General features: G+C 46.7%; 2 protein-coding genes across 5 annotated transcripts in view; both read left to right on the forward strand.

Moving 5' to 3' along the window:
- Nucleotides 1-524: 524 nt before the first annotated feature.
- LOC104066006 (uncharacterized) lies at nucleotides 525-16,974 on the forward strand. 4 transcript variants are annotated; one of them, XR_008452415.1, is made up of 6 exons: nucleotides 755-2,982; nucleotides 3,074-3,185; nucleotides 3,828-3,973; nucleotides 6,911-7,078; nucleotides 15,349-15,421; nucleotides 16,812-16,974. XR_008452415.1 is itself a non-coding variant. In XM_054080441.1 (3 exons), the coding sequence occupies exons 1-3, from the start codon at nucleotides 2,517-2,519 to the stop codon at nucleotides 3,913-3,915; spliced, it is 666 nt and encodes a 221-aa protein (XP_053936416.1). In that variant the 5' UTR covers nucleotides 2,185-2,516; the 3' UTR covers nucleotides 3,916-5,476. The 4 variants fall into 4 exon arrangements, 2 of the variants coding, with proteins under 2 accessions (XP_053936415.1, XP_053936416.1); XR_008452414.1 differs by lacking the exons at nucleotides 6,911-7,078; nucleotides 15,349-15,421; nucleotides 16,812-16,974 and adding an exon at nucleotides 4,131-5,476 and having other exon boundaries at nucleotides 1,108-2,982; XM_054080441.1 differs by lacking the exons at nucleotides 6,911-7,078; nucleotides 15,349-15,421; nucleotides 16,812-16,974 and having other exon boundaries at nucleotides 2,185-2,982; nucleotides 3,828-5,476.
- Nucleotides 16,975-17,705: 731 nt separating this feature from the next.
- The window catches only part of ADAP1 (ArfGAP with dual PH domains 1), a 61,686-nt gene continuing 55,220 nt past the window's right edge, over nucleotides 17,706-24,171 (forward strand). The window contains exon 1 of the mRNA XM_054080438.1: nucleotides 17,706-17,989. Within this exon, the coding sequence (XP_053936413.1) occupies nucleotides 17,905-17,989 (85 nt within the window). The 5' untranslated portion in view covers nucleotides 17,706-17,904. The remainder of the gene's footprint in view (nucleotides 17,990-24,171) is intronic.

The raw sequence follows: 24,171 nt of genomic DNA on the forward strand, positions 1-24,171 counted from the left end.
GATGTTTCTCTGAGGTGTGTTCTGTGCCTGGGCTGGGAACAGCAGTCTCAAGGGCACAAATTCCAGCATGTGAATGTGCTTGGTCTTGTTCAACTGATTAATTTCTTGCAGTTATCTCAAGTCAAGCTACAAAATCCCCTCATACTTTACTCAAAGCCTTTCACAGCTTGTCAATAAATTATTTCCAAATTCACTACCTGATAGTTCGGATCAGTAGGCTCTTAAAAGATGCAGCATGGTGAGAAAATAATGAAAGTCCCGAACTTTACCCTGCCCGTAAAAAAGGAATAAAGGTTCTGCTCTGGTGTATTATTCAGTATAGTGATTCCAAAAGCAATGGTAAGTGTGGAAAAAACCTCCTTCTGAAAGTACATTTGTATAACTGACGGGTAAGCACAAATAGTGGAATAATATTTCGGTGTGATCTGACAACACCGTAAACAAGTATTTTTAAGTTAAGGTATGTTAGTCCATAATTAATGACTCTTTAGTCCGTAATTAATGACTAACAGCTCTGATTCAAGCAAAGGTGGGTTTTTTTAATCTATCAAGCTGCATAACTTGAAGGGGGAAGATCCAAGATTTTCCCTCATTTGAGGAAGCTTTTCATTTTAGCCTAACTTTTGGAAAGGATTCCAGACCAGAGATACCGTAAAACACTGAATGCTTTACCAGTTACCTGATTTCTGTTGTACAACGGGCACCTTTTTACTATAACAGCTGCTTCAGATTTCCCTGGTGCCATGAGAATCTCTAACTTCTTTGAAAGATAATATACAAAAAACATTCAATTCTCTGTTCGTGGCACTGTTCTTTGTGGCACTGTTTTTATTGAATTCTTTTGGAACTGATTTGCTTAATCTGCAAATGAGATTTTTTTTCTTCACGCTGATTATCCAGTGGGGGTTTCATTTGATCTCCTTGGGAAAAACACATACTAAACCGCTAAAGCACGTGTATTAGAGTCTAAGACAAACTGTCCCTTTAAAGGAAACTCTAGAAACTACAATTGATATTTGCAATAAAAACATTAAGTAAGCATAGCCAAAAACTTGCTACTATACTTGACCTGAATTTGGGCAACTACAAAATTTAAGACTCCAAAGACAGACATTGAGTTAATTAATAGATAATCAGAACGTGTGGATATAGTATAATACAGCAAGTTGATAAGGCCTTTGTATAGGATTGTCGCTGTCTGGGAATAATTCCACTGTGGGATCCCTATATACCTTTTTCCTTTGATTTCTTCCTTCATCACATGGGGAATCAACAAGACAATCACTGTGCCAGAAACTAAGGAACGTAATTTGGGCCATTTGCTAAAATCAAGTGCCTTGATGCTTCAGTTAAACTTGTCCAGATAAACCAAAGCTGCTTCTCTGCTGCGTAGTCCCCTGAGATCTGGGAGCCAGTTTCCTGCATGTGTTTATGAAAAAGGAGTATCTCCCTTATATTATTAAGTGTTATAACGAAGTCAAGTGGAAAAGTGCTATTTGCCGTATAATAAAAAACATCTATTGTTCAGAGCCCTGAAAAGATTATAATAAATAAAACCTTACATTTCAGGCTGTGTAAACCAGTTGCTTATGTAATAGAACATGGTGTAATTTTCCATTTACAATTTCAATCCTGTAATAAGAAAGCAATCAAAGCATAAACAAAATGCACTTTAAATGGGGCTGCAGGTAATATTTCCATAATGGCTGTCCTTAAAAACTGCAGCTGTTTCTTTTTTTTGTTCCCAGCCTCAAATTCTTTTTACTTATCTCAGTCATTTAATTAAAAGAAAAACAACATTAAACAGATGAAAGGCCATCTTAAACCAATTGCTACAGGCAGAGAAGTAAAAAGGCTCCAACAGCATAGCCTACAGTTCACGCTTGGGTGGGTTAAATTAACACCATTTCTTATGCTGTTTTCAGGATGAGATCAGAGGCTCTGCAGTGAATATGCTGTAAACCTGTGGGCAAAAGGGGTGTTTGCCTTGATTATCTGTCTTGAGGATCCAGAAGTTCACCATTTCTCAAGCACCTGCCAACGACCGCTTGGTTTTACTGGCCTCATTGGCACAGTGGGAAGCCACCTGCTCATCCATTGCTTGTAGGAGGCATAAAGTAACTCGGTGCTGCCCATTAGGTTTGTGCACGGCGTTAAACCACCAGGACTAACGAGGGATGAGCCATCACGTTGCTGCCGCCATGGGTGGCTGATGGTGGAGGCCATGTCACTGCAGCTGCACAGGGATGGCTCTTCCAAAATCCAGCTGGTTTTATAGGAAGAAGAGGACGCTGAGGGGAGACCTCATTGCTCTCTACAGCTCCTTGAAAGGAAGTTATAGCAAAGTGGGGGTTGGTCTCTTCTCCCAAGTAGCAAATGATAGGATGAGAGGAAATGGCCTCAAGTTGTGCCAGGGGAGGTTTAGACTGGATAGTAGCAAAAATTACTTCACCGAAAGAGTTGTCAAGCACAGCATTCTCGTAACATAATGTTTTATTCCTTTCTTCCAAACCATAATGATTTATTCCTTATTCCTTCCAAACCATTCAGGGATTCTAGGATTTGGTGAGTTAGGAAAACAACGATTTCTTTACGAGGAGAAACCGGTTTCTTCCACAGGAGACGGGATGAAGCCCAGGAAACCGGAGGGAACGCCCCCACTTTCTACCGAGGGGCAGCCCCAACATGGCGGGCGGCGTCAGCGTCTCCATGGCGACGCGCTGAGGCCGAGGCCTGCGGCAGTGACGTCACCCGAACGCGTCTCCGCGCCGGCGGTCACGTGCCGAGCTCGATGCGCTCGGCGCTCGCTCCGCCGCTCGGCACTCGGCTCCCCCCGGCGGCCGCTGCGGAGTGCGCGGCCTATCCCGGAGCGTCCAGGCTCGTTCTGTCCCGGTCGCGACATGTCCACCGCCATGAACTTCGGCACCAAGAGCTTCAAGCCGCGGCCGCCGGACAAGGGCGCCTTCCCGCTGGATCACTTCGGTGCGGTACCGCGGGCCGCCCCGCCTGCCCTCATCGGGCCCGTTGCCGCCGCTCGAGCCAGGCGGTAGCGCGGCCCCGTTCTCTCTTGCAGGAGAGTGCAGCGCCTTCAAGGAGCGGTTCATGGAGTGCCTCCGCCACAGCGGCTACGAGAGCGGAGCCTGCCGGCCCAGCGCCATGGCCTACCTGGAGTGCCGCATGGAGAGGCGAGTGGGGCCGGGAGGGGACGCGGCCCCGCGGGAGGCCCGGGTCCCTGCGAGGAGCAGGTCATGGAAGCATAGAATCTCTGGGTTGGAGAAGACCACTTGGGTTATCGAGGCCAACCATTCCTGTCTGCCACTAAACCATGTCCCTGAGCACCTAGTCTACCTGTCTTTTAAATATCTCCAAAGATGGGGACTCCACCCCCTCCCTGGGCATTTCCAGTCAAAAAACAGTCAAAAACAGTTTGAACATCACTACAATGAAGTATAGTGGCAGCACGAGTGCTTCTCTAAACCGCATTTACTTAAAAATCTGGTAAATGGTAGAATTTTTCACAGCTCTTGGGCTGTCTGTTAATTAAAGATAACTGAGAGTCCAGGTTAGTTTCTGAGGAAGTGCTTATTCAATATCTAATATCAGAAGAAAACATATTTAATTGGAAAATGTCTGTTAAACCTAAATATTGCTTTCCCAAAACTGGAGTTTCTGAGGCTTTGCCAAATGGCAGTCATTCTGAATGGGTGGAGGTCTTGGATTTCTTTAGAGTAAATAATACTAAATGAAATAGAAAATCTTGCTGTTCTCTTAGTTATAGACTATATTCCACATAATGTTTTTTTGTTGTTTTGTTGTTTTTAACTTAGGCAACTTATGGCTAACGAACCACTGGAAAAGTTGGGATTTAAAGATCTGATAGATGAGAAATCAGAAGCAAAGCCTGAAAAGTTGTAATGAAGACAGACAACTTCATTCCTCGTGTATGGAAAGACTGAATGATGTAGTACATATTGTACGTTCTGTTCGTATTGCAATGGCAAGTGTTTCGTGAAGGAACCTTTATTCAAAGTTTAATTTTCCTAAAATAAGATTTTTTTAAATGAACAAAAATACTGCCTTTCCCTGCTTTTCTCAAGTATTTCTTAACTTTTTTCTTTTACTTTCTCTAGCTTGCTCTTGAAGATCCATAAGAATGTATTTTTGCCCAGGGAAAATTATTGCCTGAAGTGTTCTCCCTACTTCTGTAAGAGTAGTGAAGTCTTATTTTAAGAAGACAGAAAAATCTCGCTTCAATTTGTAGATCTTGTTCTATAGATTCATCTTATATGGTCATTACTACTTTGCTTACAGCAATGACTTACCAGGTGGAAATAAAGCTGCTGTTGTACTTGCAGATCACTTTTTATTAAATGCTGGTATTAATCCCCATCTTTGGGGTGGTATTTTTACCCTGCTATAGCAAACGCTTGAGTACTAAGGCAGGGTTTTCTTTCAGTCTTTAAATTTTCATTGTTGTTGGGAGAGTGTTTCTAGTTCCAGACACCAGTCAGGTAGTGATTCTGCTTTTATTTACCATGCCAACAGTGTTCACCTAACTTTATTTTGTCATTTAAGGGTATCTTTCATTATGAATATATTCATTTCTCCAAGCAGAGCTGCCATATGTTTTGGGTTTTTTTAACATCTTTATGGTGAAATCATTGTGGATGCAGGAATGGTAATTATTTGTGTTGTAATTAACTGTGAAATGTACATATAAATGCATTTGGACAGTTTTATTCTTTTAAAAACAAACGTGTTTTGTTGAAAAACAGGGCACAGTGAGATTGAGCTATCTAAGAAATAGAGTATTTCATTCCAAAACACTCAGCTGCAACCTGTGCGCTGAGAAGTTGGTGCAGCTGGGCATGTGGCCGATGCGCAGTCAGATCTGAGTGTGTCTTTAAGATCTCTGATTGGTGTTTGTAGAACTTATTATCAGAGCCAATGGTATATCTCACGAATACTAACATAAAGGAGTCTGTCTGAATTAATACTGAGCCAAAATAATTTGGCCTGTTAACCCCTTTAAGCAGACAATAAATTGGTAACTCTTCTGGGTGTATTTTTCTATTTTCCAGTTTATTTCCTGCCCCGTCCCCCTTGCTGCTGCTTTTTTTTTCCTTTTTTTTTTTTTTTTTTTTCTCCTGTTTTAAAAGCAATGAATCATTTGTCTGTGTCTCTGGCTCTCAAACAGAAAGCTTTAGGGTCAGGGCCTGCAGATAGTGATACACACAGTTTGCCAAGGCAGTATTACACATTCTCCTTTATTTTGTGTCCTGTTTTGATACGTCTCGCCTTGCCTGCCGTCTGCTGTTATTCCTTTGGCTTCTGCTTTTCTCTGCTGCGCATCTGTTCACAGAGAGATCCAGGAAAGGTTAAAAGAACGTTTTCTGCTCTTCATATTGATTGTTGGAACTGGATTTTCATTGTTGCTTGGCTCTAATCTGATTAAACAGGCTGCAGGGAGTTCAGAGCAAGTCTCTATTTGAAAAGTATGTTTGCTTGCTGCTGCATATTTTTATTCTTCCTCATTCTACTGTTTAAATTATATCCTTTGGTGAGATTAGTACATTTATAGAAGAGAAAGCAGAGATTTTATTGCTGAAACAGATATTAAAAGGCTTTATGTTAAACCATTGAACAAGAGCTTTCTTTGAGTGATACTGAGTAAGAATTATTAAAATAATCTCCAGCATCTTCAAAAGAAAGAAATCAAATTTCATGCTTCTGTGCTCCCTGAATATTGTGAGGTGAAGTGAATCCCTGGTAGGCATGAAAGAACCCACAAGTGGTGGTACAGCAATCCAGGCTGTTTTCAGTGGGCGTTCCATCTTTGGGATGTTACTCTGCACTGTCACTGGCCAAACAGCTACTTCATGAGTTAGTTGCATATTTCTTCCTGAGGCAATTGGCACCAACTCTGTCCTGCAGGTTACAGAGTAACAGATGTTAAGTTTTTGAGGTCAGAGTGGTTGAATTTTGACTGCTGAGCTGGAGAGATAGTTGCTGTTTAAATGAACTGTCTGTGATTACACACTGAGGGAGAGGCCAGTGTGGACTCTGGTTTTGTTTAGAGTGACTGAGGCCCCAAGTTTGGACTTGCTGCAGAAAGGATAGTGGGAGAAAAAGCCGTTTCAAAAAAATTTGTGGCATTCTGAAGCGAATGAACAGTGCTTTGTGCCGTGTGTAGGCCTGTGGTGTCACAGACACATGGCCAGCAGGACCCTGTGCTGCACAGACTGTGCTGCTGAGCCACCAAAGTGGGCAGAGCACTCTTCATCCTTTCCAAAATTGCTGCAGAAGTAATAATTGCCATCCTAGTATGTTTCTCATGCTGGGGGAAGAATTTCATGCCTATCACCAACCCGAGGAAGATGACCTCATCCTGTCCAGGTCTGTGGGTGCATTACATCCTGCTTCTCAGCATCACAGTGCTGCCCCTTCGTGCCATGGCAAGAAACAGGCAGTGAGGGGATAGTTGAAAACTCAGGGAACTGGCAGAAGCGCATATTTCCTGCCTGGAAGGCTGTAGCCAGAGAAGAGAGTGGAGCTGTAAGGTGAGCTCAGTGCTGGAGAGAACCCTCAGTTGATCTTGATTGAGATCTTCTAATACAAATGCAAACAAGTCATTAATCAATGCCGAGCCTGGGATCAAACAATTCCCGAGTGTGCTCTCTGGGACAAGTCCCTACAACACCAGAGTTCTCTTAAATTCTCTTAAGTCCCAGAATTCTCTTAAATTTATTCCCGCCAACATGAAGTTCATTAATTAAAGCCCCTCCATATAAACCTCTTTATATTAGCCTTGCATGTGGGATCCTGGTTAATGCTTCTTTAAAATGGCAGCAGTGTATAAGCCAAAGAAAAGCTCCAAGTTCATAGTTATCTTTCCTGTTCCCATACCAAGAGGGAACCTTTCCAGAAGCCTGACACCAGGTTGGAAAAGCTGTATTCTGGAAAGCCTGCACTGAAGCACATGTGCTTGAGGAAGAGTGGTTTGTCGAAGGTGCCGATTCCTTTATGGAGCTGTTGGGAGTTGATGAGCTGCTCTGCTGCCCCTGGCACCGGGAGCGAGGTAAGTCCCGCACAAGTGAAGTGAATTAATTTTTGCCTGAGTGACTGCACTAGTGCTGCCGTGAAGCACCACCTGCTGACAGACCTTGGGAGCTGAAGTGCAAACAGTTGTTTGAAACTGTTTGGCTGGGATTGATATACAAACTGCCTGCCTGGCTAATTGTACAGGTGTGGAAGGGGTAGCCCAAAGCAGGAGGAAGCATTGACTGTGTTGGAATGAAGATTTATGTAAGCTGTTAACACAATAATAGAAATCAATAAGCAAAGGGGTTGTAATCGGCTTTCCTGTAGCTTTTCTTCGCCAAAGCTTCGTTCATACCATAGCTGTAGGCTCCCTGCTGCTTGGGATCCTGTCCCAGGGAGTCCCTGGCAGCTCCAGGTCAGCAAAGCTTTGCGTGTTGGCACTTAGGAGAGCCTTGCCCACACATTCCCCCTTTCTTTGTTCAGATTAGAATCTGTTCAACCACAAAGAGCTTAACCTTGATCACTGCAGTTATTTACAGGGAGAATATTGCCGCAAGCCAACTGATGTTATGTCTTCCTGGGAGACCTTGAGCTCTAGGTGTATCTCTCCAAACAACCGCAATGACCTGCAGAACAAGGAAGAAAGGGTTTAATAAACATTTCCAAAGCTCTGGGCATTCTTTCATAGAAAATACAAAGAGAACCTCCTATGCTTGTGCTGGAAGTGGATCAGGGTACAAAGTACTTTGTAGGAGTACAATGAGCCCCTAACTCTATGTTAAGGAAAGCTGCTCACCTGAAAGCGGGATACCTGGCGTAGCAGAAGGGTTGCATCTGTCAGCACTTGTAAAATGGATGTTTGGGGTTGTGCACAGTTACAGGCAGGTGGGCAATGTGCGTTTCATGCTTGGTCCTCTTCTAAAGCATTCTCTGCAATTTGTCCTGCCTGCTTTAAGGCCATAGAAGTCCTTGCAGCGGGGCTGGTGAGTAATTATCAACTTGGTTTCCTTTGGACACCACAGAGTTGTTGGCCTTTGCTGATGATTAATTGCCCTTTGTGGCAGCAATCAAAATAGCTTTCTCTTACTGCCACTTTTGCAGGTTCTGCTTAACCAGCACTAACAGTGGGAGGGAGCTAGATCGGTCACAGCACCTCTTGATTTTCACTCTGTTGTTACCTTGCTCCAAGCAGGCCCGGAGAGCACTGGGGGGCAATGCTGTTTCCACTAAGCTGTTGGAACTAAACCTGGCGTATGAGAGAAGGAGCATCCCACTACCTATACAAAAAGCGTCTGTCACATTGCTTTTTGCTGCAGGCTCTGAGAAGTGTCTTGAGTGTTCTGGTTCCACTGGAGAGCAGTATGTTTCTACATTTCTTATCTGTGATTCCTGGAAAGGGAATGATGCTTATTCTAGTATGCAAAAGTGTGGTCATTTCTGCTAGCGTATCCAGTGACCCCAGAGGACTTCAGTGTTCTGCCTAGAGGAGATCCCTTCTGGAAGAGATCCTTGTGCTAAATTGGGATTGTTGCATATTGTACTAGGTTTCGCACAAAAATCAAAGCTCTAACTCAGGTTAATTATGAAAAGACTCTTTAGAAAGTCATATGCAGAGGTCCCCTTCCAGGGTATCTCAATGGAAATTGGATGTCTGATTAATCTTAGCCTGATTCTCTTTTTTCTCTTAATGATTCCGCTTCTGTGAATAGCAGGCAGTGCTGCATTTCCGTCAGGATGCAGCAGATTTTCTAGCTTACAGATTTCAAGACAAAATGCCTTCCTTCTGGAATGACGGTGCCATATGGCTTGAAATGCATAATTGATCGCTGCTCAAAATAGGAGCTTTGTAGAAAGTCACCTAGAAGTTCAATGTGTGTATGCAGAGGACTCGAGAGACCTTGATGCATTTTGTGTTTCCTGGGATTGATGTTGATACAGGGACAGGTTTTTATGGCTCTTCCTAGAGGTTCTGGTGATGGTGCTCACTGTCTAGCCTTGCACAGACTGTTTCCCCATTGGATTGTTTATTCCCTTTATTCCAGGAGATCTTGGGACTTTCATTAGCAGGTGCATCAATCTTATGCTTGCTGATTCCTGCTGGGCTTGGCTGGATGACGAATACACCAGACAAGACTGGTATTTACCATATAGCCCAACAAAGGACCTGGTTATCTCTGAAAGTGTAAAACAGCTCAGGTGAATCACACCTAGTGGTCTGAATCCAGCCCTACTGTGCCACATTTCCCCACCTCCAGTGGGCTGTGTAGCTTATCTGCACCAGCAGTCTTTTCCCAGCTCCCATCCAGAGTAAGGTGAGTTCCCACTGAAGTGGGAGGGCTGTTGTGGTCCATCTGGCTGTGTATCCTGCTGTGTATCCTGGTAATGAGCAATACCTTAAACCACCCAGAATTCTGGATGCTTTTCTGTTAGGTCCTTACAGAAAATCAAGGAGACTACCTAGAATGACACAGGCTTTTTACTTCATCTTCATGGTTTTAAAAAGCAGTCAGTGGGGACCGCTTCCGCAGCTCCTTTGGGCAACTGAGTCTTTTAGCTATTTTAGTAACCTTCTAGGAGTGAACTGACAGCTCCTGGAGCTGAAGGATTTCAGGTTTCCTCACTGCTAGCAAGCCCTGCTCAGCAAGAACTTGCTCACACACCTGCTTCTGATCATGCTTGTGAAGATGCTAATCATGGATTGCATGTGGGAAGGCCATTGTACGGAAGGAGGTGCACTGCAAGGGAGTCAGTTCCAGTTTTGTTTGCTCAATTTACATTTCTCTGTTACCAAACCATCTTCTGGGTTTCAGCAGGGTTTGGAGGCACTGAATGTCTTCTTGGTGGATAAGGCAGGAGAATAGTAGCACTACAGAATCTGGGACATCAGCATTGCCCTAAGGATTTGATGTGATGCTGTATGCTGCAGCCTGCTTAGAGGAGCAATCTGCTGCTTTTCCCTCTGGGTTGCTCTGACAGCCCCATGGTAGAATGACTCGCTGGATGGTTGAAAGGATTCCACCACACCGAGGAAGCTAATTTTTGGGCAGGCAGATCAAAATAGGAAAAAATATCCCACTGCCACTCAGGAATTGCATAGAACCTGTGGATTGAATCAGCGCTGAGAAAATTGCTGGTAACTCAGGATGCCGAGCCAAGCAGGAGAACTCCCCATCCAATGATAAATGAGCTTTCACATCCAACCAAATACCAATGAACAAGTAACAGCAGGAAATCCCAGGTGTATAATGAGGCCGATTGCTTTCACCACAGGACTTGCCTCCCTTAGCTTTTGCCCTTTAGTTGGAGTCACGTGTGCTGACTTCGGCTCATGGATTTAGCAGCCTGTCTTTAACCCCTCATCCTCATCACCCATTGCTGTGACCCAGCCCTTACAGAGCACACGTTCCAGGTTGTGCCTGTTGCTTGGCACATCTCCGGCGTGTGTATGCATGCTCAGAGCAGTTGCTAAGGCAGCATAGGTCTGTGCCCCTCTCTCTATGCATTCAAATTTTTGTTTCATCTAGAGATATATGTGTACTGGGTCCATGCAGTCCTGTGCCAGACAGATTTCTGTATGGGAGGGCACAGGTGATGCCATAGACTGGATGCTGACAGTCTGGGTGCACAGACACCAGTGTGAATGGGACAGAGCAGCAAAGTGGGTTTCAGTTATTTCCTCCTTCCCCAAACGGTGATGAAGGTTCTGGTGGAAAAGGAGGACTGCCTTCTGCTACCTAGTAGGATATAGAACTGAGGAGAACATCTCTGGCAGGAGATGGGTGCAACCTGTCCTCCTCACGCGGGGAGATGCTCAACATGTGTATGTGCTGCACAGAGATATAACCAGAACAAAGTAACTACAGGGGTTTGGGGATAGGAGATGCGAGAGTTTGAGTCAAAGGGACAGAAATGCTGAGTATACCGGCTGCTGAAAAAGAACCAGGTGGGTGAAAAATGAGTGTGTATGTAACATGTACCCGCATCCTTTCAGCGTGCACGGCAGGATACTTGCAGGTGTGGTGATGCCACCTAGAAAGAGCAGAGAGATGTCTGGATTGATGGCTTTATTTCAGCTTATTTTAGCAAGTAATGGGCAGGGGGAGGTGGTGTTTATCACTGAAACCCGAGCTGGCTAGTGCTTTACATCTCAGCTGTAATCGGTTGGACTGACTTAGACGGTAAATCACTTTAGCAGCTCTAATAACGCAGAGTGACGGCTATAGTAAACCCTCTATTGCAGCAATAACCTGTTCCTGCTGGTTCTTTGACTCAGGTTGGTGCTCCTGCACTGTTTTTTTTTATTAAAGCTCCTTCACAAAAGACACCTGGGTGGCTGCTTCAACTCGGCCACCGAAATGGCTGTTCCCTTGCCATTCCCCAACCTGCCTTGGGCTCTTTTTATAGCCTGCTATAAAATTGTCTATTTTTGCACCTGTTTATAAAGGCTTTTAGGCCACAGGGGTCTCGTGATTGTTGTTTTCATGGCTTTTGGAGCAGGGCTACTCTGTTGTTGCTAGAAATAATTGCTGTTAATTAATTCTTTGCTGATTTTTCTTTGGCAAAGCGTATTGAAATAAACGAGTGAGCAGCATGCTCTGTATCTTGACATTGTGGGAGCTTTTAGGAGGCATGCAGTGACATCCGAACAATCCCATCAGCAGCCAGAGGAAGGGTAGGACATGGTCCTCAACTTTCTGTGGACGAAGTTAATTGGGGGAGGTTCAATTACCATCCCCAGCTGTTCAGTATCTTCCTTCAGGCCATCATTTCTAATCCGTTTCTAGAGAAAAACCACAGCTTTGTTGCTATCTAATGCTTTATTCAAATCACAGCTGAGCAATGTTACAGAAAGGGATGTAGTCTCAGATGTCTGAACTGCACCAGCAGCTGAGGGCAGCGGTCCATGATACGAAACCAACTGCTGGGACCTATAATTCCACCTTTTTTTCTCTTCTTCTCTGTGCCCTTTTAAAATGGTTTGTCTTCTTTCTGAGGGACGTGGGCTTTGCCGCAGAGACTTCCAGACCAAAAGAGATGTGCTAGGCTTTAGCCCCTTTCTCTCTGTCCTGTGCTTGTGCCTATAGTGTCTCCGTGATCTTGTTTGTACTGGGTCCCTGACAGGAGAAGCCACCAGTTCCCAGGACCCCTAGAGCAGGCAGCAATTGGCAGGGCTGCTTCCATCTCCACCCTGCAATGAGACATCCTGTAGTCCAGTCTTCCACTCAAATGTCTTCAAGCTGTTCCTGGAAGGATAACTATTTGAGCCAAGATGAGATTAAATTATTGGAATTGAGCAAAAGCAATTTCCATGATAAGTGCTTGCCCTGCGGTTTGCGCATCGAACCTGTCCTGCTGCTGTCTCTGACTCAGACTGAATTGATGATGGCCTGCTCTGAATAATCTCTTTGACTTTTCTTGGAGAAGCTGGTACCCTGACGCATGCATGTCTTCACTTATACGTGGCTTTCTCCATACAGATCTTCCCCAGGCCCAGGTCTTTTAATTAGTATCAATCAGGAATAATGCTAAAAGCAGTGGTCTAACACTGGCGTACGTGAATTATTGACTTCATTGGTCTAATTTCATCTTCTCTAAGAGCAGAAAAGAGTCTGTCATTAAGCTGTAAGAAATCAGCATAGCTCCAATCAAGTGCCTGGTAGCTGCCATGGAGACGATAGTCCCAGCTCCCCTCTTCATGTCATATTTTACATCGTATGAAATGGGTTTGGTACAGCAGCAATGGGACTGTTGCAGCATGGGGTTTCTTAGTTAAGATTTCCCTGTGTACTGCAGGGCAGACATACAAATATCCAATATTTTCAAGCTATCAATTACTCCCTCATTCTCTAGGATGTCTCTTGGCTCCCAACCACCCTTTCAGAGTGACTAAGCAGCCTGTGTGACGGTATATCAATTCCCACACCAGCTGCACTGAGCCTGGCCAGAGCATAGGCGAAGAGACAGAAAGGATGTCCTGAGCACGTGGTGGGCAGCCTCAGAAAAGTGGTTTGAGCTACTTTCCTTTTTGTGGCAGTGTGGCTGCGACAGAGCAGTTCTCAGCTTCAGAGCGTTGCAGAAACCTGGAAAAAAAATGGTGTTTAAGACAATCAGCAGAGAGATTTTGCTCTGCACCACCTGCTTGTCCTCACTCACCCCGTTTCCTCTCTCTTGCAGAGGACCTGTGTGGTCCAGCGCACATGATGTTATCTGCACAGCTGTTAAATGATGGGAGTAAAGGAATCCCCTTTTTTCACACTGGTAGCACCGAGCTTTGCAACAGAGTTAACCACTATGCAAATCTAATGAAACCCCAGTTTGCAAATTACTCCACAGTGAGGTAATTTTAGAGCTGCACAACACCGTTTCTTCTTTGAGGGTCAGTGCAGGTGCAGAGCAGCTTTGCAGGCATAGGACTTCAGTCTCTTATTTGTGTACCTTTGCACAATTTTCTCTTGCATCGTCCTTTTCAACTTGATAAACGCATCCTAACCACGCAGATGCAGTGAGTGCGCCTTTTCCTGTTTTACAGGAGAAAAATCCCATAGGGTCCATAAAGCAATTTGAGAAAGTTGGCATTGGCGTTAGATTTTCAGTTCAAGAGTTTTTTCATTGCCCTGGTCTGGGCTCTCTGCTCTGTGGCATTCCTCCCTCCCTGCTGTAGCTACTCTTCATTTAACTGAATAACCCAGAAAATAAGATATATAATTTCTTAAGGAAAAACTTCTAGGTTTTCGGTTTCTTTCTTCTTTTTTTTTTTTTTCTTTTAAACAGGAAACGATACAGCAACGGAACCCAGCTGCTTTAGCATGGGTGTGAGTGGCCAGTGGTGTGGCTTGTTCACACAAACCTCCAGCAGCAAGAGCTCTCTATAGTGTTGAGAAAGCCTAAGGATATAGCTACTGGAAGCCTGGCATAGCTACTGCTCCAGAGAGTTTTGCTTGAATGCAGTTGCAGTGGCATGAATTATTGATATTTCTGTTAGGGTTTGCTGTTCACGCAGAAATTTGTAACGTTTCCCCGTGTAACACTGTGAATGTTCTCTCGGCTCACATAAAGGGTCGAGTTTAACACCCTTTCGTTTGTGTGATTGTGACATCGATTTGGCCATTTCAGGGCTGAGGCTGCTAAATTAACTAAAAAACGGTATAAACAGCTCTTTCATAACAAAACAAGGCAGTCTGGGGTGAAAGGAGCTAATATGGAGGGGCAAGGAGAAGGTGTAGTCGTGTCTGTGCATTTTCAATGTGTCACCACAAAGATGATTAAAAGGTTTCCAGGAATTTCTCAGCATCTTTCGCCCTGACCTCAGAGGCTGCCATTTCCAGAGGCTGCCCTTGCTGCCCCTGTGCTCAGCACCTCAGGAGATCGCATTAATAATGTCCGTTTCTAAGGCAACAACCTTGCGATTTAGAAAAGACTAAGTTACAAGTTTGTGTGTTTACAAACAAACACAGATTTCCACATAAATATATAAGTATTTATATGCATATGTGTATAAATTTATAGAGACTTAACAAGTGACTTAGCAGAGAAGAGACAGAAAGCATCTGGATGAGGGTGGTGTATTGACAGTGACAATCGGTCTCTGCAGACTTTGGCCAGAGACTTCGTGACAAGCAGGAGCAAATTCATTAAGCATTCCCTGGCAGGTCATACCCACAGCCAACACGTAGGGAAAATCTCAGATGAGGTGTCGGCTCCTGTGGGCACAGGGAGCCGTCTAACATGGACAAGCCTGAGCAGCAATGCCTGCCAGCCACCTGGGAGCCTCCACCAGCCCTGCTGGGTCAACCTTCACTCTTTATCCTATGTAGGATGGTAAACTCTGAACCTGTTTCAGCCGTGCACCAGGAATCACAGTTCTCGGGAGACAAGGTCCATCAGGAGAGCCTTGCTGCCTGTCCTGGATCAGCGGTGCTGAATGACACTGGAGAGAGCAATACCCCACTTCTTAACCTTGGATGAACCAGGAGTAAATCTATGGAGATACCCGAGTATACATGAGATTGAATCAAGCCTTTGATTTTTCACTGACCACAAGTTTATCTTCAAATCTGGCTGATTTAGTTCCAACTTCTCTCCCTCTCTCTCTATGTCCCCTCTACCCACGTGGGCTGTTTCTTTCCCTGTGTGAAGTCTGGAGTAGAAATTCTAATGGGATTTAAATGCTGAGGATCACTGTCGATCAGCCCTTGCTGGCCCTGTTCTCCTGCTCTGCCCGTCCTTTATGAAACGCTCCCTTCTCATCATTGACAAGAGTCTTTGTTATATTTGATTGTAATACAAGATATAAATTTCTGTCTGCAGCCCTGGCTTCCAGCATGCAGGAGAGAGAGAGGGATTGCCTAGCAACCAGGAGAACAAAAAATTAAGAAAATCGGTAAGTCTTAATGGAAAGCTAAACAGAGACTTTAAAACCAGTCCCCCTACCTCCTCCCAGCACCCACCCTGGCAAGTTCATGATGTCATGCAGCATCCCGGCTATTGCATGAAGAATTCAGTGAGTGCTTTGGCTGGAAAGGCCGGAGGACTGGGGCTGTGTTGTGATTGAAGTGCAAATGAAAACCTAACCGAACTTGAGCTTAGGTAAAGCTCTGATCCTGTAAGCGTTGACACTGATAAGCTTGAATATAGCTTGGGTTTGGAGGATTAGGACCAAGATACTGTGCTAGAGCTTGTTTTACTAAGTGGATTTTATTACAGAAGTCAGTGCTCTTCTCCAGGTTAGTAGTAGTGATGTGGAGGTTGAAGGCGGCCACCAGACCCCCTGGATGCAGCAGCTCAACTTCTCCACAAAAGGGCCATCTGTGGGATTGCGCCTTTGCTTAGTGTGGGAACGAGTTTCCAGAAATCATGAGCCCACACCTGTAAAACCACCAAACCATAGCGTGGTACGTTAATGCTGCCTGGAGTCAGCAAGGTACAGTCCAACATCAGTTTAGAACAGTCAAAAATCATTTTGGTTATAGTCACTTATCTGAAAACACAAATGCAAAGGTCATTTAGGAAAATGTATTCCAGGCAAGGGCAGCATATAAATGTACCAGGCCATAATTTTGTCCATATTTAAGGGTTTATGCTATTTTCTTCCGCCCAGAGTGTTCTCTGGAACCTACTCACATCCATGCATCCTTGCAGGACCAATATTGTGATTTGGTTGTGGAAGTTTTCCAGGAGCTACTTGCACCCTGCTCCTCCTGCAGAGGAGCACGAATAGCATGAGCTGAGCTTTTCAGGAGGGCGCTCTGCTTTGTTGGAGGAAGCAGAGACAGACGATTTGAATAAGAGATTTGCTTTGCAGAACAAAAAATGTTTCTATAAGTAGAGCCGTGTGAACCACAAATGGGCCATAGCAGCGTTGTGGGTCTGTGTTCTGTACCTGAGAGGAAGGTTTAGGGCAGCAGCCTACACGGCACGGGTCTGAACCCTTTCTTGGCCAAAAGCTTCTCACATCACCCCCCTGAGCCACCACCTAAACCTGGGAAAACGAGGACAGGAGCCTTGTCCTGTGAGTGACGTGAGATGCATGAGTGGCCGCAGCCCTCAGTCCCAACAACATATCCATGAGGTGACATGAGGAAGTCGTGACTCTGCCCCAGAGGTGTCTTCTGGCCCAATAGTCCCTTTGCCAGCGTGGAGAAGTGTGGCAAGTGGTTGGATGAGACGCAGATGTGGAAGGTGGTGGTGATAAATACTTGGAAGGACAGCAGTGATGGGCGTTTTGGAGTGTGGGCGAGTATCAGTTAAACGTTTATGGGTACCCCCAAAAGGTGCTAACATGAAAGAGGTACCTCAAAAGCACTGCTCATGAACCTGCAAAGGTGCTTGAGTGGCGAGGCCTCATCCAGCGAGGGCTGGGATGCTGTGAGCTGCAGCCACCCCAAAGCGAAGGCCTCTGGACCCCACACTACCCACTGCCATGGCATCTCCCACTCTGCGGGTAAGAGTAGCGCCTCACAGGCACCCCAAATTAAACCTGTGAAGGGGCCTGGGGACACCTGGGTGTTGGGGACATGTGGGAGTGGGGATGCCCTGGGGATGGGGACATGTGAGGATTGGGGACGTGAGGATGGGGACACACGAGGCATGGGGACATGTGAGGGGTAGGGACACCTGGATGTTGGGGACACGTGAGGGTTGGGGACACCCTGGGGATGGAGACATGCTAAGGATGGGGACATGTGGGCATTGGGAAATGCTAGGGATGGGGACGCATGGGGATAGGGACATGCTGAGGGCGTGGGGACACCTGGGGGTTGGGGACACCTGGGGATGGGGACATGTGGAGGATGGGGACACCCTGGAGATGGGGACATGTGGGGATGGGGACACTTGGGGATTGGGGACATGTAGGGATGGGGACACCTGGGATTTGGGGACATGTGGGGATGGGGACACCTGGGGGCTGGGGACACGTGGGGATGGGTACACCCGGGGATTGGGGACACCTGGGGATGGGGACACCTGGGGATGGGGACACCTGGGGGCTGGGGACATGTGGGGATGGGGACACCTGGGGATTGGGGACACGTGGGGTTGGGATGCCCCGGGTCTGGCCCCCCCCGGCCGCCGCTGGAGGTCGCGGGCGAGCGGCGCGGGGAGCCGCCAGCCCCCCGGGCCCGGCAGAAGGCGGAACCGGCTCGGCGCCCGGGCGGGCGGAGGAGCGAGGAGGCGCCCAGGGCAGAAACCGCCCCGGCGCGTCCCCTCCCGGCGGCGGCGCCGCGTTCACCTTGCGCGGGGCGCAGCGGGGCCGCATGGAGCCGCCCGGGCGCGCATCCCGCCTCGCCAGCGCCCCCCGCCCCGCGCCATGAGCCGCCCGTAGCCGCGGCCGAGCCGAGCCGAGCCGCGCCGCCCGCCGCCCCCATGGCCAAGGAGAGGAGCAGGAAAGCGCTGCTGGAGCTGCTCCAGCGCCCCGGCAACGCGGCGTGCGCAGACTGCGCCGCCCCGGGTAAGGGCAGGGCGAGGCGGGGGGCGCGGGCGGCGGCTGCACCTGCTCGGCGCGGCGCCGCGGGGATGGGCGGAGGGGGGGCTCTGTGGGAGCGGCACGGGGGGACGCGGAGGGGCTGCTGCGGGGCTGGGGTGCTGCGGGGCAGGGCGAGGGATGAGGATGCTGCGAGGCAGGGCGAGCTGCGGGGCAGATTGAAGGATAAAGATGCTCCGGGGCAGGTTGAAAGATGAGGATGCTGCGGGGCAGGGCGAGCTGCGGGGCAGGGTGGACGAATGAGGATGCTGCGAGGCAGGGGGAGCTGCGGGGCAGGGTGGAGGGATGAGGATGCTGCGAGGCAGATTGAAGGATGAAGATGCTCCGGGGCAGGGTGGAGGGATGAGGATGCTGCGGGGCAGGGCGAGGGATGAGATGCGCTGCCGCGGTACCCGGCCGGGGTGCCCCCTCCCGGCGCTGATGTCATCCCGGCGGGTCCCCGCGCTCCGCACTGCAGCCCGGCGGCGAGGGGGGCTCTGCCCGGGGGAAGCCCTGTGCTGCTGGAGGTGGCTTGTCCTCCTTGTCCCCTCGCCAACGGGACGGCTTTTATCGCTGCTTCTGGGCAAAGAGATGCGGGGAAGCAGAGGCATTGCCCTGGGCGGGCTGCCCACCGACCTTTGAGCATCGGTGGGTGCGTGCCTTGCGCAGGCAGCGCTGGGCAGAGGACGGGGCTGAAATGTCTATAGTCCTCTTCGTGCGCAGAAGGATGAAAATCAGAGCTAGCCGCATCTTCCTCACCGTTTGGGTGGTGAATTGTTGGGATGCGAGCATTTGCATCTTACTCTTGCGGAGCGGGGTCTGTATGGTTGTGGTGGGACCTGCCGTTGAGAAGGATCACAGAAAACTGTAGAGCGAGTAACTTTTTTGTCTAGTAAAAAAATCACCATGTAGAAACGCCAAAATTTATATTAGCTTGGGCAGGATGGCTCTGAAAAGGTGTAGAGAAAGGATGTCCTTTTCAGCCTCTCATTCTATAGGTTAAAGAAAATCCAGCACTTCAACTGAACCTTGTTTCTCTGGCTATTGGTTTATTCTGGACTGCAAGATCTATTGGCTCCCACCATCCAGTTTGTACCATTAGCAATGGCCTTATGTCCCTAATCTACATCTCGGGATGCTGCAGTTCACTTTCAGATGCGTTGTGTCCCCCGGTACCTGGCTGGAAAGGACAAAGAACTTTCTGCATAGTGTGAACTGCTTTGCAGCGCTGCGCTGCTCTGCCTGCTCCCACCCACCCATCTGCTGGCTGTCGTTGCCGTGGAACTATACCAACCCACCTTTTAGGTATCTTGCTGAGCACAGCTTTGGCTCACTGAATTATTCCTTTCCAGAGAAGACTTTACAAGCCTGGTCCATTCAGATCGGGGGGGTTATTCTCCCTTGCCCTATCTGCAAAAAGGGAAGTTTCTCAGCATCAGCAGTATGGAGATGAAGCTGTATGTCAGTAAAAGAGCTCGTATCAGGGAAAAGGGGTTGTTGTTAAGGCTCTAAATGGGCTTGTACAACAACAAACCCATATTTTGCTTCTGGTGACATTTACATGTAGAGATATCTCGGTGAATCTGAAACTCAGAGAGGAGAATTTGGGCCAGAGGCTTTTGTAGTACAAGATGTGCTGTATTAATACCATTCAGCCTCTCTTCTGAACTGTCATGGCATTACTTTCCTGGGACTGGATCTCTGTTCATCAGCCCAATTTCTTTGGTGATCACTTTGCTTCCGTTTCTTCCGCAAAACAGAGCTACTGATGGTGCTGTAATGTTCTCCTCTGCCTGAGAGTGACATTAAACTTGAGATGCCGTGGGCTGCTTAACATAAGTTAAGAGTATAACTTGTGTTTGTAGATATGCAAAATATTCCAGCTAAATTCTGTTATTCGTCCTGGGCAGGTGTGGCAGATCAGGTCTTTCTGGATAAGACATAACATGGGTTAGGTGTCCAGGATGCTTCCAGGCTGGGGTGCAAGTATGTGTTTTGCTGAGAAGTGAGATGCATAGAAAGCTAAAGGTGATGGCTGGAACTGGGTGGACAGCTAGACACGGGCAAAGTGCCAAAGCAGAGACAATAAAGTGCAAATAAAAGAAAAGGGTGGGGAAGGAACAGAAGAGGGGGAAAACTTGTGCTTTCCCATCATGTAGCTGATCTGGTACAGCTGGGGTAAGTAAAAGGTCAAGACCCCTGATTTATTATTACTGCTTCTCAGGTGGGTGTGTTCCTTTCCCATTTAATTCAGATTCCATGATAAGAGGTACCATTTAGCTCAGGGATACTGATAACAAAGAATAGTATGGGTCAGAAATGTAACAGGGGAAAATTCTCTGTTGATCGCTTTAATTTGTGTATTTGGAAGCCAGCTGGGTTTTCTTTTGCTCAGGGAAATATTTGTTCCAGAAATCAGCCAGTCAGTGAAAGTTTTGGGTTTTTTTTTCCTTCTCTGCTGTCAAAAAAAGGTTGTTTTCTTTTGTTACTGCTTTGGCATTTGGGTGAGGTGCAGTAGTCATAGCCCTGGCGTTTGAGTCCCAGGTATTATTTGCTCATGTAACAACAGCCTGGGTTCCTGACGCAAAAGAGCTCGCAGCTTGGCATCGTCATGGCTAAACTATGACCATGCAAAAAAAAATCAGCTCCCAGGCTGGACGGGGAATATCAGGGAGGCAGTGTTTTTCCTCCTAGGCTGTGTAACTAACCTCATCCCCTGCAGGGTCATCGCATCTCCTGCTGATGGCCTGGATCTGGGCCAGAATTTGCCACTTAATCATGACCGAGGATTATTTAAGTGGCCAAGTCCTATATTCAAGGTGTGTGTGGTCTTCTGGTTTTGTGCACTTGCAGCTGGGTGGAACTTGGCATTGAATGTGATGCTCAGGAAGGCCCGGTCTGTGTCTTCCCAGGACCTGTGTGTATGTCTGGCAGAAAAGTCTCTGGTGCAAAAGCAGAGCTTCCACAAAATCCTCCCCGATTTTGAGGGCATGTCTCAGGTAGGGAGAACAGGCTTGTGGTGGCCCAAGCCGTGACAGCTGGGAATGCAGAAAGGATGCTGAAGTAGAAACTGAAAATCAGAACAGGAAAAAAAACCCTGCAAGGTTACATTTTTCACTTGTAGGTTTTGCGGTTTTTATTTTAAGCTTTTAGGTACGATTAATAAAAACCTAACTTTACAAAACCTTAATTTCGATGAACGGTTGCTTTGAATAAAAAATGTTTCAATTGTGAAACTCATCAGTCTGTAATGAATAATGAGATGGCATTCGCTACATCTTTGAGACCGCTTGTGGGATAGGAGCCACCTCAATAAAGTCATTAGCTGAGGCATCAGGTCCCCTGTCATTATACAGTTCGAGCCTGGATCCTAGACGGTGGTTTGCAGTGTGTTTGTTTTGAGTTTAAAGATGTGTTTTCACAGCCAAGACAGCATGGTAAAGCAGTTTTAAGTGCAAACTGAGCAATCTCACTGAATTGCTGGTGTGTAATGGCTCTCAATGCATTAGAATAATCTTTTTTTCTTCAAGACTAATGTGGCAGTTCAGCTTTTTTTTTTTTTCCCCTAAATGATTCTTTGTCTCAGGCAATCTTTGCTCACATCATGAGACGGATGGTTATCTCAGGGCATAACAAGACCTTGAGTATTTCTCTCTTTAGTCCATTTTTCTATGACTTAGCCTTGTGTTTCCACAGAGCGAGAATAATTTTACATTGTAGGAGGACAGTGAGGCTCTGGAGATAGAAATGGAAATCCCATCAAAGTGATGCTGCCGTTTAAACCCTGCGGCAGCAATTTACGTGGCTCGTTTTTATTGATTTCCTCTTTCTTATTTGGGGTGGATTATTGGGACAAGGACCCTGGGTAACATCAGCCTCTGTGCCCAAGACTCGGAGGGGACGTGAGGGAGAGGAAGAGCAGAAATTCTGTGATGGAGGGGAGCCTGGTATCAGAGCTTTGTGCTGCAAAGCCAAACACATTTGGTATTTTGGTGTAACAGTACATATAAAAGCCTGAGGGTGAGAGGTGTGTGGCTGAGGTGGTTGTAAACATCTTTCCTGCGGGCCCAGCATCTTCTTATTTCTAAAGCAAGTGAAGCTTTTCCATTCCCTTGATTTCATGAAGAGAGGATGGTGATTAGAGGGAAACACATGAGTGCTGGAGATTGCTTGGTTTGCTCAGGATTAAGGAGGGCACTGAAAGGGTTTGATCTCAACTCTCTCCTTCCCTTATCCAACTGCTGGTCCTGAAAACACAGATTGGGAAGGCAGACTGAGTCATCGGGTCCTGCCTCGTGCTGTCATCCGCAGTGACATCTCCCCATCCCCTCCGTGGAGGCATGGGGCTGTGCCTTGCAGCTAGTTCTCTCTCTTGCCCCCACTACCTCCTACTGGAAAGCTGTTCCAGCGCTTCGCTGCTCTAATGGCGTGAAACGGGCTTTTCATTTTCACGCTAAAAGTAGAAACTTGTTCCCACACCTCCATTGTCCTCTCACTTAAATATTGTTGGGTTTTTTTTCCCCCCTCCCCTAGCAATTCGCCAGCCCTTCTCTCTGGGCATAATCAGGATGGAGGGGTAAGAAGTGGAAAAAAAACCCAATCCCGTAGCAGTTGTGTTTAGCTCGGTGACACTTTGTGCAGGGAAAAGGAATTTTTGAAATGAAGAGTGTTTAATGTGACTGTGTTTTCTGTTCGGTCCTGATGCCTGGTGGCAGGATAGCCGTGGGCTGCAGGCAGCGAGCAGAGGGGGCTGCTGAGACCTGCCAGCGGAATAACAAGACCTTGGCATGTTTAGTTGCCTTCGCTGAAAAATTTTCCTACTTAGAGAGGAGTGTTGGTGGGAGGCTGTTTGGCTTCAGTTTTAACGTCTTTTATTGTTATTTTTAAACACGCGTGACCAGGGGCTGTTTATTAATCTCCAAACCTTTCCCCAAAGTAAACAGCATCAGAACTTCAGTGCTGCACACGAGGTTCTCCCGGCTGAGGCATTTAGGAAATCAGCAGCAGCTGAGCAGCAAACAGAAAAGGCTTTTTCCTTGTGTTGATTGCACTGAAATCCCCGTGATTATATGCTGTATTCTAGGATATAAGTTACCTTTCTAGTACAGGGTAAAAAAAAAAGGTTTTGCCTACCTCAAGAGGTCCTCCTCTCCTCTCTAATTATTCTTTATCACCTCAAACAGGGGAGAGAGATCAGAAAAATCTGTTGGATCTCCATCCTGATAAAACACTGGCTCCCACCCAGCTGATTTAGGTTGGATGCAGCTAGGCAGCTAATTAAGGGTCAGGCCATCGTTTGTGTGCTGGAGAATGTGTTAATGGGGCATCGCTGTGCATTGGCCGTATTCTTGCAGATATTTGGCTTGGGCAGCTCCATACTGCGGGAACTGCGTTTTAAGGCAAAAGGTGGTGGAGGCATCTGAGTGACTTTTGGGACTCTGAGTTCTTTCTTTTGTCTCATGGCTACTTTGAGCCTGGTACTGCTTTACTTCATATGATTTTTCTTGGGTTGATGGCACTTAGTGCTTTTCAGACTAGAACCCTGTGTTTATATTCTGGATATGGAAAATATTGATTATTTATTTAAAAAAAAAAATTCCACTGCCATCCCACCTCCAATCTTCTCACCTTTTAGTTTGGATAAAAATTGTCCTATGTCTTCTGTTGGTCCTTCTTTATTATTTTTCTGGGTCCAGCCTTTGTTTTTTCCCCTCTGCGGGCTGTTCTTATGCTTAGTAGCGCTGGGTTCAAGCTGCAGAGTTCATTGTTCTCTGTGCTGGGTTTTCCTGGGACTTGTGGTGGCAAAAGGCGCTGGAGGGAAGCTAATTTCTGAATTTAGTTGCGCTGCCCAGGTGTTTTAGTTTTGCTTTGGATTCTTCTCTAATTTCTGGCTGTGCCTTCCCTTTCAGATTAATGAGATGGGAAAATACTGCCCCAATGGCCTTCTTCTGAGTTTAGTTTAGCTTTGTTTGTGTATTTATATTTTTTAAATTAAATTGTATCAGGTTTTTATTTTGAAATTTATTATAATTTCTTTATAAGTGACCAGAAATCTTTACCACATTGGGCAGTGAAAGCCTGGTAGAGCTGGTATGGATTGTTCTGGAGCAATGGTGCTGCAGGGTAAGTTTCTGCACTTACAACAGTGTATTTGATTTAATATTCCCCTT

The sequence above is a fragment of the Cuculus canorus genome, chromosome 15 (genome assembly GCF_017976375.1).
Source record: "Cuculus canorus isolate bCucCan1 chromosome 15, bCucCan1.pri, whole genome shotgun sequence".
In the NCBI taxonomy this organism is placed as follows: Eukaryota; Metazoa; Chordata; class Aves; order Cuculiformes; family Cuculidae; genus Cuculus; species Cuculus canorus.